Source organism: Ixodes scapularis, unplaced genomic scaffold (assembly GCF_016920785.2).
Source record: "Ixodes scapularis isolate PalLabHiFi unplaced genomic scaffold, ASM1692078v2 PGA_scaffold7__128_contigs__length_106722199, whole genome shotgun sequence".
NCBI classification, from domain to species: Eukaryota; Metazoa; Arthropoda; class Arachnida; order Ixodida; family Ixodidae; genus Ixodes; species Ixodes scapularis.
Window position 1 is genome coordinate 16257810 of NW_024609882.1, and position 18099 is coordinate 16275908.

Sequence of the window (18099 nt, forward strand, 5' to 3'; positions counted from 1 at the left end):
ATAGCCCAGAAAGGAAGTAAAGCAACGCTATTTGCGGATTTTAAAGAGCGTGTTCTGTTTTACGCCCAAGAAAGAGTAAAAAAACACCAGTTATGTTTTTTACCTAATGTTTTCTGTATCACAGTAAAAAAAAAGGAGTAAAAAAACACCAATTGTGGTGTTCACAAACAAAGAACACTAATTTTGGGAGTATTAAGTCTGCAGCTGTTTCATTGCCATTCCGTGCAAGGAGAGAGAGAGAGTGAGAGAGAAAGGGAGTCAAATGCAGCTCCGTGGCGGCCCTTTTCCGCGCGTGCGTTCACTTCCCGCCAAATCTCGAGGCCGCCTTTGTTGTCGTCGAGCGGTCCCGGCCGCAAACAGCCGCACTCGTCGTCCCAGGGTGGTTCCCCGCCGCGAAGGAGCCGCCGACTGGTTCCGATGAAGCGTCACAGGCTCAGTCGCTTCCCGTTCGTTCAGTTTCACTTTCAAATCCCGCCGATAGTCGCTTCTTCCAAGATGGCCGCCGCGACCGGCGGGCTGGGCGACGAGGATGACGAGGACGGTGCGCTTCGCTGTGTTACTCCGTAAGTTTATTGTTTCGGGTCTTTACAGTGCGCGGAAGCTTTCGTATACAGATGATGTAGCGTGCCGTAGCAGCATTTTCGTTGTGCCGCTTAAATTAACACGTTTTATGAACGCGAACCTGTACAGCGTGCGGATGGACTGAGTAAAAAGGGTGGCATTACAAAGATGCGTGCGTATAGATGGCATTCACTGGGCGCCTTACTTGAGCACAGCGTTCACAGCGCATGCTCAGAAGGATACCCCGCTTATGTTCCGAGAGGACTCACCAACATGCATGGTGGTGTGATTTGCACGTTGCGGAAGCGTCGTAGAAGCTCATCGTGAGCTCGCTCTCTGCGACAGCGGGCTCAACTGTGGCGCCCGTGAATACATTGAAGCACCCTATACTTTATTTATAGGGTGCCTCAATGTCCTGTGTACTTTTGAAAGGTGATAACACTCTTTGTAGTACCCGATGCCGACAGCACGCGCTCACAGGGAAAGTACAAAGAAATCGTCGAGAACAAAATGTTGCCATAGCATAGTCAGCTCCACGAGCGCGTGCAGGGACACGCTCTTTTGCGCGCTTCGGAAGAAAAAAAAATATAAATAAGCTTTCGGAATAAAATGGCGCACATGGATGTGTTTTAGTGAATACCACCTATAGCCCGCTCAGATATCAGTGATTATAGAACGTCTGGCAGTCTCGCATAGGTGGTCGCAAATATGCTTCACTGCATTTTCGTTGTCGGAGATGAGAATTTGATTGCGGACATTTAATATGTGCACAGCCTAAACACCTAAACGCTGTATGCTTTGTTCTGGCGGATTATGAATCCGCCGAGGCGTGTTTACGCAAACGTCCGTAGGCTGATACACGCGTCCGGAGATTCTTCCCCAGGATTGGCAATCTATGTGTGTGTGTGAGAAAGGGGGGGGGGGGGGGGAAGGTGTTTTAGGTCCGCATGTGTAGCCTGTGTAGGAAATTCGGGGCCAATGTCGGAAGTCTGGCGGTGTTTTACTGAAGGAAGGGGGGGGGGGGGGGGGGAGGGGGAGGGGGGAGAGCAGTACGGCACGAGTTTGGAACAAAAAAGGGACGCTCGAGTCGAGTGTGTTTGCTGTTACTGTCCCCCATTCGCGTTCCTCCGTCTAGATTGACAGTGACCCGGTGTTCCGCAGTGAGCCACCGCCTAGAACGAGTTTATACCGCGCGGCCTCTTGGCCAATCGTGTCAAGAGCAGGCGCGCTGCCGGCGTCCTCGGAGATGGCGAGGCAATGGCGGCAGTGAATGCGCGCGGTACACTGACCCAGCAGCAGCCGGCGGGGAAGCTGAATCTGGGACGGGACACCCCCTCCTCGCCTTCGCAAAACGCCGTTCCGATTTTGCTTTCGCTTTCCGCGGCACTGCGGAAAACTTGTTCCGCGGTGATTGACTGGAAGTAGCCGCCGGGTTGAACGCCCCCCGAGGGGAACCTGGGACTGAGGAATGAGTAATTGGCGATTTATTAGCTCGGGAATTTTCCCCCTTTCTTCTGCTCATCAGTTTTCTTTGATGAAAAAAAAAAGGAGGGGGTAGGGGGAGGCGAATTTAAATATTTAGTTATTTATTTACTGAATATGCCCTCAAAATTTAAATGCATCATAAAAATAGAAAGCAAATCCAAAAAAAGAAAAAGGGTAGTAAAATTGCAACGATTACAGTAAAACTGCAGTAACTACAGAAACTACAGTAACAGTAAACGATTACAGTAAAACTGCAGTAACTACAGAAACTACAGTAACAGTAAACGATTACACTAAGAATTTAGCAACAAATAAACGGTCAGACAGGTCGTTTGTGACATCATTTCGGAACGGTCAGTAAGGCGCTCAAATCGGGGAGGTCGTTCTCTTCGTGTGCTCTGCGAAGAAGAAAGGATGTGTGAAATGTCGTTAATGATCTTTGGGACCTCAACTTTGTCGATCCTCAACGCAGGATGAGATGTAAAAGGGGAGAGTTATCATTTTAACACGTAAGATGGCATTCTGAAATTCTATTTATGGAATAAACGTAAATGTAGAGCTTTACGGCGACGTTCGTCATGTGACTCCAGATAACACATAATAAGTTTCTTATCGTCAAACATATGTTCCAACTAGTAATTTGTATCTCGTTATTGTCTTTTCTTTTTTTTTTTTTAGGGGTGGGGGTGGAAGGAGGTAGCGTGTGAAAATCACGCTTATGGAACACTTGATTGTCGGAATACTTAGGGACTGATATATTGATTGATCAACTGTGATAAAGTCTTTGGTTGATTGAATGATTTTAAATCATTGTTTGGTTGAATGACTTATTTATTAATTAAGCAGTTAAATGGTCGAATGATTGTTCGATTGATTTGTTGATCATTTAATTTATATTTGTCCGATTGACTGACCGATCGATTGATTGATTCACCCTTCCCGTCCCCACCGCCCAGGCTTCCCGGCGCCATGGGACTCGGCAAGGGCGGGCGCAAGCGCATCGCCATCGTGGGCGGCGGCTCTGCGGGCATTGCGTCTGCTAAGTCCTGCCTGGAGGAGGACCTGGAGCCCGTGGTCTTCGAGCGGACCGACGCCCTGGGCGGCCTGTGGCGCTACCGGGAGAAGGCCGAGGAAGGAGTGCCCAACCTCATGAAGGCCACCATCATCAACACCTGCAAGGAGATGAGCTCCTTCAGTGACTTCCCGCCGCCCAAGGAGTTCGCCAACTACATGCACCACACCATGCTCGTCCGGTACTTCGAGCTGTACGCCGATCACTTCGGCGTCACCAAGCACATCCGGTGAGGCGGACGAACCCGTCGGGTGCGGTCGCTCACGATCCCAGTTATTAGTCAGTTCCGGTGGTTTTATGATTGGTTGAATCAGGATGAAAGGTGGGGATGAGCAGGATTATTTATACTTTCACCTTACGATGGACCCCAGTGACACTACGAAGCCATGTAACCAATCTCGCGTTGTCGAGGTACACCTGCCTGTGCGTCCCGCGCGTCGCCACGCCACTGCCGAAGGTCACGTGAGACACTCACATGGCATCGGATTGGATCTGAGGGCTCGTGGCGTCCGTTGCGGCTCATTGTAGGATGAAACAGAGTGCAAAGCGAGAGCTCCGTGGGACTGTCTCTTGACCGTTCGCATCCGCATCATCGGTCTGACACGTCGCTTGTCTCGTGTGCTGACGCCATTAACTGGGGTCTAAACATGTCTGTGACGGTATTTGTAGTTCAAGTTAGCACCTTCTTGTTTCTGAGAAAGATCATGGCATATGGGCGTATTGCTGCGTGATACGTAGAAAACAAATCCGATTGTAGTAAATTCGGCATAGCTTGAATCCATGTTTATCGAAATTGATTTTCGATGCATACGAGCTGTGTACAATGAAATGTATTCTTGCTGTGCAAAAATCCCAAAAAGATCCCCTAAGAAAAAAAATAGTACGCAAAAATAAATAATCCATCGCAAAACGCTCATTCTCAGCTCAAATGTAGCGCTGGTCCGAAAAAGGTGCAAACGTTTCAGAACTAATCGTTAGCTCATTCAAAAGTTATGAGTGATTTTCTGCAAATTTTAATAGCAAAGCGTAGTCCGTTTTTGGTAACTGGCGCCATTTGGGCTCTATGTATTTGAGGGCTCTGTCGGCCACCATTTTCCCGTTTAAATTTTCGGAAAATCACTTATAACTTGTCAATAAGATAACAATTAGTTCTGAAACTTTGGCATCTGGTTCGGACCGGACCACATTTTTAGGAGACTTCATATAACCGAGTGCTCTCTTTCAACAGTTTCAACACGGACGTCGTGAAGGTGGCCAAAAGCTCCGACTACGACGAGACGGGTCGTTGGGTTGTCACCGTGAAGACGACGGGCCAAGACCCCGTGACGGAGACCTTTGACGGCGTCCTGGTCTGCTCGGGCCACCATGTCTACCCGCACGTGCCCACCTTCAAGGGACTGGACAAGTTCAAGGGCACAGTGTTCCACACGCACGACTACAAGCTGCCCGACGCTTATCGGGACAAGAGGATCCTCATCATTGGGGTTGGCAACTCTGGGGCGGATGTGGCTGTCGACCTGTGTCCAGGAGCTGACAAGGTGATGCCGCACCTGAAATTTATTTAATTAAATAAACCTACTGCAGGCCTAAAAGCCCAAGCAGGATAGGCAAACAGGTTTGGGTACGCACCTCTATTGAATACAATGCTGTTCTATTCAACAATGATTAGTCGTGTGCGAATGATTGATTTTGAATTCAAAGCAAATCGTGTTTTACTGCCGAATATTTTCGAATTGAATATCGAATAGTTTCTTCAAACCTTGCACTACTGTTACAACACGCTTAAATGAAAACTGAGATAAACTCATGAAGGTTTTTCCCAAGCTTCCACTTGTCGATTTATAATTTATTTTGAATCTAACTATATTCATGGACCTTAACCTCAGAAATTCCGTGCCGTTCATTTATTGAATAATTTTAATCTAACCTTATTCATGGACTGTGACCTCAGAAAGTCCGATGCCTTGGGATGGCGAGTAAAGGACGGATTTGACATAGAAGTAAACCTATGAAGATGTTTAGCCATACCTAATTGAGCGGATTTGCAAACTTTGCTAAACGAAAATACTTGTTCTTCATGCAATCTCGAATTTGAAAAAAAAAAAAGAATTAGGAATGATTAACACAGGTTGTCGGAGCATCTCTGCCCAACAAATACTCTTGCATAACAGCCACAGTTAAATATAAAATTTCACTGCAATGTAGATATCAACGTTCACAAAGTCTCTATTTCTTTTTAGACACACCAGGCGCCCGCGTGCAAAATCACGCTTTGAAAGTGTGCTTTCGTGCAAATACGATATTCATGCTTTTACAGGCGTTCGATCGCGGCGAATTACCCCGTTCAGTGCGCTTCTCTCCGAGCACCGGTCCACTGCAGAGAAGCAACACCCGCGGAGCTCGCTTTTACGGGTGTCGCTTCTCCGCAGTGCACCGGTGCTCGATAAGAAGCGCGCTCAAAGGGATGGTGAATCGAAATTTGGATTTCAAAAAAAAAAACAATGCAGGAGATGTAGGCGGGACGCTACAATCCCTACAACACTACTCTTAAGGCGATATCTCAAATGGACGGCCGTATTTTTGGAAAAAGAGGTCGAGATTGAACCAGGCCGACGAGGCGCGTGATGTCAAGTTACCTTGTTTCCTCCTGTCCTCGCTTCGCTCCCTCAAGGCAGCGAGGCGGAGAAGACGCGAGGTCGTTCCCTCTCGTTCTCGGAGAAACATGACGTCAACATTTCTGCCAAATGCGCCTCCTTTTTTGAAAAATACTGTCATCCGTTCGAGATATCGCTGAGAGATGTTTTTGTGTTTGTAGCATCCCGTTGTACGCTTTTGCCGCGTGTTTCGGGGAATCCAAATTTCGGTTCAGCATCTCTTTAAGGCGCTCAAAGGAGCTAAACCGCCGCGATCAACACTTAGAAAAATACGAATATCGCAGTTCATCTCGAAGGCAATATCGAATAGCGTATTATTCTAAACTACTATTCGATATTTATAATATCCGCATGACACTAAAAATAATGTTGTATTCAACACTGTCGTTGTAGCGATACACCTGAAGAGATACCTGTCCTAGTTTCAGGAGCTGTGTCTTATACAAATCCCCCAAAGTCGGAGAACGCTGAGCAGCCTTGACGTTGTAGATCGGCAATGTAACTGAGAAAACGAGCCCCGGGCGTCTACGCGCGGCCAAAGCACGGCGGAAGGCGACGAGCACGTGCTGGAGGCCGGGCAGTGCTTCATCCTAGTCGTTCTAACGCAGTAAAAGCTCCAACGTCGGACCTTCGCTGCATCATAGACAGCCACACGGGGAAGCGAAGGCTTAGTGACATTCTCTCTGAAAAGCCGCTGTCGTACTGCTCGGTCATCGTACATAAGACACGGAGTTCCTCCGCAGACACGATGACAGAAATATCTGTGGACACGCCCCAAGCATATTAGAAAGCAGATCTTCATGATACATATGTATACTTTGAACGTATGTCTGCAGACTGTCTTTTGTATGATGTATTCGCGGTATGACCGCGTCTTGTAGACGTTTGCAAGTTTATGTCCCCTGGGCGCCGCCATCTTGCTGCTGGTGCGGGTGATAGTCTGATAGTAGAGCATTGCCGAGGCGTACTCACTACCTCAGCGGTGCTTGACTATCAGACGATCTGCCCACACCATCAGCGAGGTGGCGGCGCCCAGAGGACACATACTCGCAAAAGGGTCTACAGAACACCCCCTTTCGCGTCCAGGTGTATCTAAGCACCCGTCGCGGGTGCTGGGTCATCCGCCGCGTCGGCTTCTGGGGAATCCCGGCGGACTCGTTCCTCAACCGGCGCACCACGAACCTCTTCAACAAGTGGGCGCCCGAGTGGCTGGTGAATTTTGTCTACGAGACGTACTCCAACGAGGCCTTCGACCATCGATTGTACCGGCTCAAGCCCAAGCACCGCTGGCGGAACCAGCATCCCACCATCAACGACGCCCTGCCCAACGGGATCCTCAGCGGGAGGATCATCGTCAAGGGAGACGTCGAGGAGTTCACCGAGACGGGGGTTGTCTTCAAGGACGAGGAAGGTCAAGAGGTCAAGCTAGACGTTGTCATCCTGGCGACGGGGTACTTGGTGAGTTTTCAGGCATTCTTTTGAATCTCGGCGTTCAATGCGATCTGAGAAGTAACGTTTAAATTTGTGAATTTGGGCTCTTTGGGACATGTTTCAGCGCTTTTTTATGGACAAATAACTTGGGGTCCCACATCTCCCTCTTGTAACAAAGTATGTGGCAAATTCCACAAGCCGGCCGAGTTACGTCTGTGCCGGACGTAACTCGTGCTCTTGTGACCAGGTACTCCAACTCAAACTCAAACTCTTTATTTCTCTCCGTTTGGAGAGGGGAGACAGAGAAAAAAGCAACTCAGTTGTTGCTTGACGAGCCTTTGCCTCCCCACAGCAGCGAAAGAGGACAGCATGTACATACAAATGTTTTTTTCACCATCACACTTATAGCACAAAAATAAACAGCATTAGATGGGGAAGGGGGGAAGGGGGAAAAGTAATCGATTTAGCCAAGTCTACAAATTCCAGGGGCACTCTCTCACAAACATGGAACGTACATTTTTTTATGGCTTCATTCAAAATTTTTACATTCAACTCACTCAGGCGATTTAGAAAACGAGGTACTATATATTTCAATGTCTGATTTCCGTAGTTGGTTCTGGAGTGCGGCACTAACCATGCGTCTGCACACCTAGTTTCATAAGTAACCTCCCTCATCCTAAGGTTGGAAACAGATAAGAATATATTTTCTTTTTGGCAAAAAGATCTTTTCAATGCAAGAAAAAGTTTATAATAATACTGATTAGGAATCTGTACAATATTCAATTTAATAAATAATGAACTAGTATGACTATTATACTCAGTATTACATATACCGGGCGCCACATCGCGCGCCCCTGGGTTTGTGCTAGTACGAATGTAATTCTAGCACAGTTTGTGCCAACCAGCGCCAATGTGCTTACCCTGCTACACGCTGCTACGTTTCATCAAAATGTGTGAAATTTACGTCAAGCAGCGCCAATGTGCTTACCCTGCTACACGCTGCTGCATTTCACCCAACAGTGTGGAATTTGTGCCAACATTGCGCCAAAACTTACTTTCACTTTATTAATACCGAAAACCACGAGGGTGATTAAGAAATTATTCGTTTGAACATTTCAGTACCCATGCCGCAGAAACTTCTCGATATACGAGTCCGTCGTGAATTATTGCGTAGGCAAATCCTTGGCTGATTTGAAGATGATCTGCCACATCATCCACTATCCAAATTTGCACTATAACTCGTCTATCCGACAGAATCAGTTCATGTACACGCTCAATGTTCTCAACAGCCGTGGACGCGGACGGGCTTTGGGCTCCTTTTTCAAGACTGACACAATTGTGTGCCTTTTCTTGAACTTCTGCACTCTCTCAAGCACACATATCTCTTCGCGAAAAAACGATTTCTCCATAATGTGCACGAAATATCGCGACACCAGACAAAGCCCCAGACCACAAAATATTAATCATGGTACGCTCAGTGGCGTACCAACTTGCTTTTGAGTGAGGGGGGGGAGGGCAAACAAGACCCCCTCTCCCCCCCCTGCCCCCCCCCCCCCCCCCCCCCAGGGCCGGGGGGCAGTTCTCTTGATATTCCTTGGGCCAGTGTTTGCCCTGCCCAGCGGCGGCTGTTTCAGGGGGGGGGGGGGGGGGCAAACCCTTGCCCCCCCCTGTTGGTACGCCCATGGGTACGCTGCTCTTCTTTCGTACACATCGCATTTCGTACACCGTTATAAGAGGCATTGTTTTTCGCACCGCAATCACAACTAGCCGACGTAACGCAATCAAACCCGCACAGCAGCGAGTGAAGAGACATCGACCTCGCGTTAAAATCGCTGTTTAAGACAAAACAGTCAAACGAAGTTTTAAGATAACCGGAGTACGGAGGATTTTTAGTCACCCTCGTATAGCCCAGGCTCCGCTGCAAGGCTTGTTATTCAGAGCGTTCGATTATTGCATCGAATAACATACTATTCAATTTGATCTCTGTATGAAACATTGACAGTATGTGGATCTGCCGGCTCAGTTAGTTTCGTTGAGTGTGCTCCTCACCGCGCGTTGGTGTACTCCGGTGAAGTAGGCGTCCCGTTTCTGCGCATATTGCTTCGCCACAGGGCACCCGCGTGCTAAGAGGAAAGCATTCTTCCAGAGTGAGACCTTTCTCACGCAGAGTAAAATATGAGTAAAAAAAGATTTAAAAAAGTAGCTTGGTAAGTGCTGCTTAAGCAACTCTACGAGGCAGTAAAAATGTTTAAGTAATACCATGGCGATGACAGGCTGAGAGTTCAGAGGAAGCTCCCCCACCTCTTTCCACTTTGGCGTTGCAAAGACTGGAGAGGAGATCTCCAAAGTTCGGTCAGCTAAAGTGGAAAGACGTGGGACGAGTTTCCCCTGAACTCTTGGCCTGCCACTGACTATAGTGTTCTTGACGATTGTTTTTTTTTTTTATTATTATTATTATTCAACGATTAGCAAGGTTATTTTGGTGCTGTATGAAAGTTTATGTAAACTAAGTTATAGGTTGTTTTTGTTTTTTTTGTTTTTGTGTGTGGCAAAGCTTTTCTTTATTTATTGCACTAGTGATACATGATTGCGCACCGGTACGACGCTCACCACAATCAAAACGGGCACAGGAGGTGATTGAAGCCAGGATACCTGGGATCTGCAGCACAAGCTTTTGCTCTGCGTGCCTTGTGCTGCGGTGCGCTAACACACTCAGCCAACGATTTTTTTTTTTTGTAGCATTAGCTACATTGGCCGAGGTTAAGCAGTTTCGCGTGGCACCCAAAGAGCCGTGCTGCACAAGCGCGAGGAGTGGTGACGTCACACGGCGCACAGCGTGCGCGCCGGAGACACGCCGCCGCGCGCTCCGCCGCCACCGCGCGCGCCTTGCCGGTCTGCACATTCCAGAGGAGTGACATCACAGCCGCGGCAGACGCACTGGCGCCGCCGCGTGCCCAGCTGTGCGCCTCCGTTGCGCAGTAGCCAAGTCTGACGCTGCACCCGAGCCGTTTGATAGCGCCTCTCATTTTGTGCGCATAAGCTCACGCTACGTATATCCTGGCATAGCCGAGCTAAGCCACCACATTTTTTTTTAATTGCCGGTTTTTGAAATGAACATACAAGAATATAGTAATAATGAAATAGAGCACATCCGCCGATCAATGGCCCACGGAGCACGTTTAAAAGGGCGTCAACTCTGTAAGTGCTTCCTTAAAGGGATACTACAACAAAATTTCGGCGCTAATTTTTTGGTCTATATGTGTTCAAAAAAGCACCATCAAATCGAACATACCAATATCTTGTTAAAAAAGTCACAAAAAGAAATTTTAAAACGAATTAAACGATTAGAAAAGAGCACCTAGTGGATGTCGCTAACGCCTCGCTTGTAATGCCCGTCTAGGAACCTTGGCAGCTAGTGACGGAGGTTGTCTCGCCTCCGGCCACGACGAGAGAAGAGGGGCAGGAGGAACTCCCTTCTTCCCGAGAATGCCTTTTGTGTGTCGCAGAAGTCGCTATTGTCCCCCTACAAGATTATAGAAGATTAAGCCGTCACTCAAAATTTGTACAAAAGCAGCCGCTTCGGTGGCTGGAACGACCAGGCCATCCTCTCGACGTCAGCCTCGCCGTAGCTTTGCTCGTGTTGAGACGACCTACGTCACGATTGCGTTGGATGTCACGTGGTCTCCGCTGGGCCTTCTCCGAGCGCTTGCCAGAGTGGGCCGTTTATAACGAAAAATACAGCCACCAGGCTCAAAATACAAACGCGCGATTGTCATTTACGGATATTGTGGATCATATTCAACCTATTTTTGAACACGACGGGAATATTTCAAATTTCGTTGAAGTATACCTTTAAAGGGTACTTCAACGAAATTTGAAATATTCCCGTCGTGTTCAAAAATAGGTTGAATATGATCCACAATATCCGTAAATGACAATTGCATGTTTGTATTTTGAGCCTGGTGGCTGTATTTTTTGTTATAAACGGCCCACTCTGGCAAGCGCTCAAAGAAGGCCCAGCGGAGACCATGTGACATCCAACGCAAGCTACGGCGAAGCTGACGTCGAGAGGATGGCCTAGTCGTTCCAGCCACCGAAGCGGCTGCTTTTGTACGAATTTTGAGTGACGGGTTAATCTTCTATAATCTTGTAGGGGGACAGTAGCGACTTCTGCGACACACAAAAGGCATTCTTGGGAAGAGGGGAGTTCCTCCTTCTCCTCTTCTCTCGTCGCGGCCGGAGGCGAGACATTCACCGACACTAGCTGTCAAGGTTCCTAAACTGGCATTACAAGCGAGGAGTTGGCGACATCCACCAGGTGCTCTTTGCTAATCGTTTAATTTGTTTTAAAATTCCTTTTCGAGATTTTTTAAACAAGATATTGGCATGTTCGATGTGATACTGCTCCTTTGAACACGTATAGACCAAAAAATGAGCGCCGAAATTTCGTTGTAGTATCCCTTTAACGAACATTCACTCTGGAACATTGGGCAGAGACTACCATACCTCCACAACTTGTCACAGGTTACTTAAAATATTCGCGAATCTGTCTAGCATCAGTATCGGCAAGACTTTCAGCCTTGCGATGTTTCCAAACGCCGTGCATACCTACAAGCATAACAAGATCATTCGACATACCGTCATCAAAGCCAAATACCCAATGCCATGCAGACACAATGGAAACTCTTCCTTCGGTGTGCGTTCCAGCACAACCCAACAAAAGTGTTCTGTTGTCTCTGGTTTCTTGCACAAAAAGTAGCTGGCACTCCATGGTAAACTCAACCTCCGATCCCCCTCTTTTTTTCACATTTGCGACAATTTACAGGCGACATTTCCTTTCTTGGACCAAGACATCCACAAGACTGAAAAGAACAAAGTGTGCCTGTACAAGTATGTGTTCCCGCCGCACCTGCCCCACCCGACCCTGGGCTTCATCGGCCTTCTCCAGCTGCTGGGAGGGGTCTTCCCGGCGCAAGAGGCCCAGAGCCGCTGGTATGCGCTCCTCATGAAAGGCAAGCTCTCGTTGCCGCCGCCCAAGGAGATGCAGGCTGCCTATGCCAAATGGAGAGCCAAGCTGGAGAGCAGATATGTCGAGAGTCTCAGGCACACGTTCCAGGCAAGTGTAATAACGCAGAATCTGTTTGAGGGGTTCGCTAGCCAAAGGAGGTGCGATCTGATGGCACCACTGCCGCAAAAAGCCACCCATAAAGCCATGACACCCCTGCCATTTAACAGACTATGTTGCATCCCGCTAAATATGACGTTGGAGATGCCTTTTTTTAATCCGATGTTAAACCAAACCAGTGTATGTGAGCACATTATGTTCCTCTAAAAGGGTGTGCCTGGTTCGTTGATTAGTTGATACTTGGTATCTAGAGGTGAAAAGGCAGCTAAGGCTATTGCTTGGCTTATTTTATGAGATCAAAAGAAATGGCACTAATTAAAAGTGCAGCATAGTAAATATATGGCCTCCTGCAACGTCCAGCCAAACCGAAATAAAGACCCAGCATTACGAGGCCTTCTTGGCCTCTCCTTTATGAGTGACTAAGACAATGGCTTGTTGAGGATAAGTATTTTCGTTTCTAAAGCAGGAAATGCTTTAAAAATAATAACAACCCCCCCCCCCCCCCCCCCCCCAACCCTCAATCACAAAATTTTGTCGTTCCGTCCGTTCGTGCATTTCCCGCTAAATTTAGCGGGGGAATCTGGCTTCCCATGACCATAAGCACCAATTCAGTTCCCCCGCTTAATTTAGCCGAATAATTAAATTCACGTGACCCTTCACGAGCCCTATACAGTAAATCGATTTCCCCGCTAAATTTGGCAGGGCAAATGATGTCACGTGACTTCACGTCACAAGCCCTCTACACCAACTCAGTTTCCCTGATTTAGCGGGAAAATTGATGTCGCGCGAGAAGATGCCACGTAACCTATACACCAACTTAGCTTTTTTGCTAAATTTGGCGGGGAAATTCATGTCATGTGACGTATGCACCTAATAGGTTTCCCTCTTTCAAAGATCCTGCAATATAGAACTTTAGAGATAAAGGTATCTGTAATTTTTTTTTCGTCTTTTCCTACGGATTTTAACTATGCGTGCACTCACACAGGCCGATTGGGTCGACTACATGGACGAGATAACATCCCTGTACGGCGCCAAGCCCGACCTGTGGCGCATGTTCTGGAGGGACAACAGCCTGTTCTGGAAATGCTTCTGGGAGCCGTGCTTACCGTACCAGTACAGGCTGCAGGGACCGCACGCTTGGTCGGGGGCTAGGGATGCCATGATGAGCATGCGCAGCAGGCTCAAGGGTCCCCTGGACACTAGAAAGATGCCGCCCTCTTCTTCTTGCAAGAACAGCAAGCTCAGAAAGGGAATTCCCACCTTCCTCTGGGCGTTTGGAGCTGCAGCCCTGTTGATCTACCTTGTCTCACTTCTCTTCTGAGTTGTGGCACCTATCTATGGTATACCTGGCCCTCCGTCGCTTGATGTTCTGTTGTCCGTACTCCCTGTGGTTTGCAGTCAATCGGCATTCCAGCTTTTGTGATCTGTTGTTGTCCTGTGGGCAACAATCCATGTAGTCCCTAGGCTTGAGAAGTTTGTGGCTCACCACGTGTAGTCCTCCTTAGGCTTTGGAAGTCTCTTTCATCTTCTATGATGATGTTCCCAATGTCTCCATTAAGGGTGAAGTGTGAACTTTGGTTCACTGCCAAGAGACATACATGTGTCTGTAAAACAAAGAAAAGCTGAATTGCCTATGCACGGCGATCCTCCTGACCGGACAAGGGCAGTAATATAATGTTGTTCAAACCTCAATCTCTTTGGCAAAGAACATGATTTCAAAGAGTAACAAAAATTATCAGCAGTGCTTAAAAGAGTAAAACATCCAAATAAAGGCAAGTCTTGTTTCTCTAGAAAAAATATTAAACTTGAAAAGTGTCATTAAAAATTTGTAAGAGGAAAAAAGTTAGTTTTTATGAAAGACAGCTCTTGAACTTAGCTAGGATGACTATAAAAATGTGGTATTTTGGTGACCTCGGAGGGTTCTTTGCTGCTGACCCTATAGATAGACATTTATTTTTGTGCTTGCACACGCTGACAATAGCTTAGCGACTTACCAATCATGCTGCATCACATAAAACATGACATGCCATTAGTGTAGATAGCTCTGTTACAAGAGCACGGAGTTTGCTCGCCCTTGTTCAAGCCCCTATGCAGAAAGCATAGATTGCCATATTGGATCTCATCTGAAGGGTTCTAAATTCACGGCCACATCTTGGAAAATTAACAGTAAACTAAAAGTCCATAGTACTTACAACGAAACCATAGGATATTTGTCACAGATATAGGCCAGAGGACTTCAGCACCGTTGCACAAACTGAAAGCGATGCCACATTCGAGCTATTTGAAACCCCCCCCCCCCCCCTACCCCCCCCCCCCCCCCCCCCCCCCCCCACAAGTAGGATTGCCTTCTTGTGGAGGACAACGGAGCATTTATTAAGATCTCGTGGACTTACAAGATGTTCTCGTGCACAATTCAGTCGTAAAAGATATGGATAGATAAGCAAGTGAACAGAGTGCCATGGAACTTTTCTCGGAGATGTTTTGAGCTGGTGCATTAATGATACTCATACTCAAATTTCCTGAGTGTAGGTTCTTCGGGAAAAAAAAATGCAAGAAAATAAAAACTTGTTTTTTTTTTGTTTTTTTTTTCTTATGAGCGGTAGAAAAACAGAAGCAAGCCGTCAGAATGGCGCTGCTACTCGCATATGGCAGCTCACCTCATTGTACAAAAACTTGAAAGCTTCTTAGATATAAACACCCTAGCAGATGCAGTGGGTCTGAGCGCGTTTGGTATAATATGCGAGTAGCAGCGTCAATCAGGCAGTTTGCTTCTGTTTTCCTCAATGCGCGGACGCACACACACAAATACACATAAATTTCTTTTTTTCCGAAATTTTTATTTCCGAAATTTGAGTATGTCCAATGCACCACCTAGAAACTCCTTCGTCAAAAGTTCCGTGGCACCCTGTTTACTCGCTTATTTATACACATTTTTTTATTCCCAAATAGTGTGGGAGAACACCCTTTGCTTTAATTGCTTTAAGACCGGAGTGAGAGTAGAGATGAGCTGATTTTGATGACGGTTTGGTGCTGAAAACAACAAAAAAAAAAATGACCACATCTCCACGTGGTGAATTATGTTGATTGGGGCGAAGCTCTGGTGGTGCTGATGGTACTGATTTTGTTCATAGGTAGTGCTGGTGGTGCTTACGCATTTGAGCATTTGACCGCAGCGCCCTCTCCTGTGTAGGCGTTGAGCAGCTACATGCAACGTTTCATCCGTGACAGAAACTCCAGCTCTAGAGTTACTCCCACATTTCAGAGCCCCCTACTCGTCCCGCAGTCGTTGCCGAGTGGTTAAGGAGATGGACTAGAAATCCATTTGGGTATCCCCGCACAGGTTCGAATCCTGTCAACTGCGCAAACATGTCTTCTTTTTTTAAGAAGACAGATGGGATGGCAATCGATGTGAGCACGGACGCCGGACAAGGCTAGACCCTGAGGAGCTTCGCCCCTAAAACGGTATAGACAACACTGAAATGGCTCGATTGAAGTCTCGAGGGTTTTACCTTTCAACTGATAAAGATGGGTTGTGTGCAGCAATTACTTCTTTAGCAGTCCTCAGAAAGATGCAAATGTGCGCTACGAAGGACCCGCCAGAGCCGCAAGTGCAAATCTGTATCCTCGGTTCCACTATACTCGTCACATCAAGGAAACATTAAAAAAAATAAAAGCAAGTTTTGAGCACAGTTCACACTGTACATAGTAATACTTCTTACAAATTGAGCTGTCAGAAAGAAAAAAAAAATTAAGAGCCTTCGAAACGTGTTTTGTTAAAATAAAAGAAGCGAATTCTAAAAGCACACACACTAGTGTCTTCATTGACCACATAAAGGGGTAACTTAATAACGCCTTGCAAGGACCCAAACATTTTTTTTTTTTTTTTTTACTGCGGTTTTTGAGGCAAGGACGGGCATAATGTACTCAAGGTAAAACAGATTATCAGTTGGTACCACCAGATGAATGCAAATGAAGCCATTTCAGAACTACCAGCTGGTATTGGTTAGGTTCCAGTAGCACGCTGAAACAAAATAAAAGGCAAAAGGTGAGCTACAACTTACAGCAGCTCGTGGGTCTTAACTTTGTCTGTGTTTTAGTGCTGCCTACTATGTTTCTACTGGGTACTTCCTACTATGTTTCTACTTACATCCTACTATGTTTCTACTGCATACTTCTGCCTTCAAAAATCTTTTCTTTTGTTTTTCGGAAGAACAAACATTAGAGGTTTAGTGTCAAAATTTGCACAATGCGCACAAATTTACACCAGCTATTATAGCGGTGAATGAGGGACGTCCACCAAGTAAGGTGCAGCTAACCTTGTTGTGCAACCGCTGCACAATTAAAAGCCTTACTTCAAAGCATATTGACACGGTTTGTGTCTCTCGTACAACGTCTAACTTCATAAAGAAATCAACTAAACCCTCAAAAAAATATATATACAGGGTGTCACAAAAGAAAATTTACACGGTCTTTTTTACCGCAAAAATAAACTAGGCATCGACGAACGCTCATTCTCTGCCCAAAGGTAGAGCTAGAGATCACAACCAGATGCCAAAGTTTCAGCCCGATCCGATAACTTAATCAAAAGTTATAAGTGATTTTCTGAAAAGTTCAATGGGAAAATGGAGCCCCTTTTTGCCTGTTTTCGGTTTCTGGTGCCATAGAGCCCCATGTGTTTGAAAACTTTGTCGGTCGCCAGTTTCCCATTGAAATTTTCAGAAAATCACTTATAACTTTTGATTAAGTTATCGGATCGGGCTGAAACTTTGGCATCTGGTTGTGACCTCTAGCTCCACCTTTGGGCAGAGAATGAGCGTTCGGCGATGCCTAGTTTATTTTTGCGGTAAAAAAGACCGTGTACATTTTTTTTTGTGACACCCTGTATATATATATATATTTTTTTTTTTTGCTTGCATGTTATAATCTGTGTGGCCTGCGGCATTGGAAATTAGCTAAAAAAAGTGTTGAGCAGTTTTTAAGCAATCCTTTCAAAGGCCTCAGTAATTCTCTGCGAAAGTTGAGCTTTACTGTGCCCATTTGAAAGATGTGGTCACAGAATGGAGAATGCTGTTCATAATTGGAGTCGTGAGCAATATCAAGCTATATATTAAGTACATTGAGAGAAAAAAAATTGGGACGTCTTAAAGGGCAACTTTGGTCAGTATCTCTTAATTTGGTATTACGACTAGGGATGCCGCGAACTTTTTTTGAACCGAAGTTTCGATGATTGAATCAAGCGGTTCGAAAGGTTAGAAAGATTTAGAATTTTCAAACTTTCTAAACGTAAAATTCGACAGGAGTCGAATTTTCGACTTTGTTAAACTAATAAGTTCGAGAATTTTCCGAGATTTCAAACTTTGCACGTTCAGAAATGGGATGTTTTTCGAACCTTCGACTTATTACGCAAAAAAGTTCAATCCTTTTCGGTCTTTCGAACTTATTACGCTAAAAAATTCTATGCTTGTCGAACTTTCGAACTTGATAGACCAAGAAATTCGATGATTTTCAAACTTTCGATTTTCTTGCACTGAAAAAAAGTTCTAAGTTTTTCTAACTTCCGACCTTCCTACGCTAAGGAATTCAATAATTTTGACCTTATTTATCTAGAGAAATCAAAAAGTTTCGCGATATCTGAAAGTCCAAAGTTTGACGAACTTCCACCTTTTAAGCTAAAAAAGTTTGAAGTGCGTCGAACTTTGGAAGACCGGCGGACGGTTTCATTTGAATTCAAGCAGTGAGGTAAATTCGTAATTTTTTTCTCGAATTTTTAC

At 46.1% G+C, this 18099-nt stretch overlaps 1 protein-coding gene across 1 annotated transcript; it reads left to right on the forward strand.

The window, feature by feature from the left end:
• Positions 1 to 272: 272 nt before the first annotated feature.
• Positions 273 to 14170, forward strand: LOC115322427 (flavin-containing monooxygenase 5). The gene is made up of 6 exons (XM_029982795.4): positions 273 to 563; positions 3003 to 3347; positions 4347 to 4656; positions 6859 to 7230; positions 12029 to 12319; positions 13314 to 14170. Exons 1-6 carry the CDS (start codon positions 418 to 420, stop codon positions 13647 to 13649), a joined length of 1800 nt encoding a protein of 599 aa, XP_029838655.2. The 5' UTR covers positions 273 to 417; the 3' UTR covers positions 13650 to 14170.
• The last annotated feature ends 3929 nt before the right edge of the window (positions 14171 to 18099 follow it).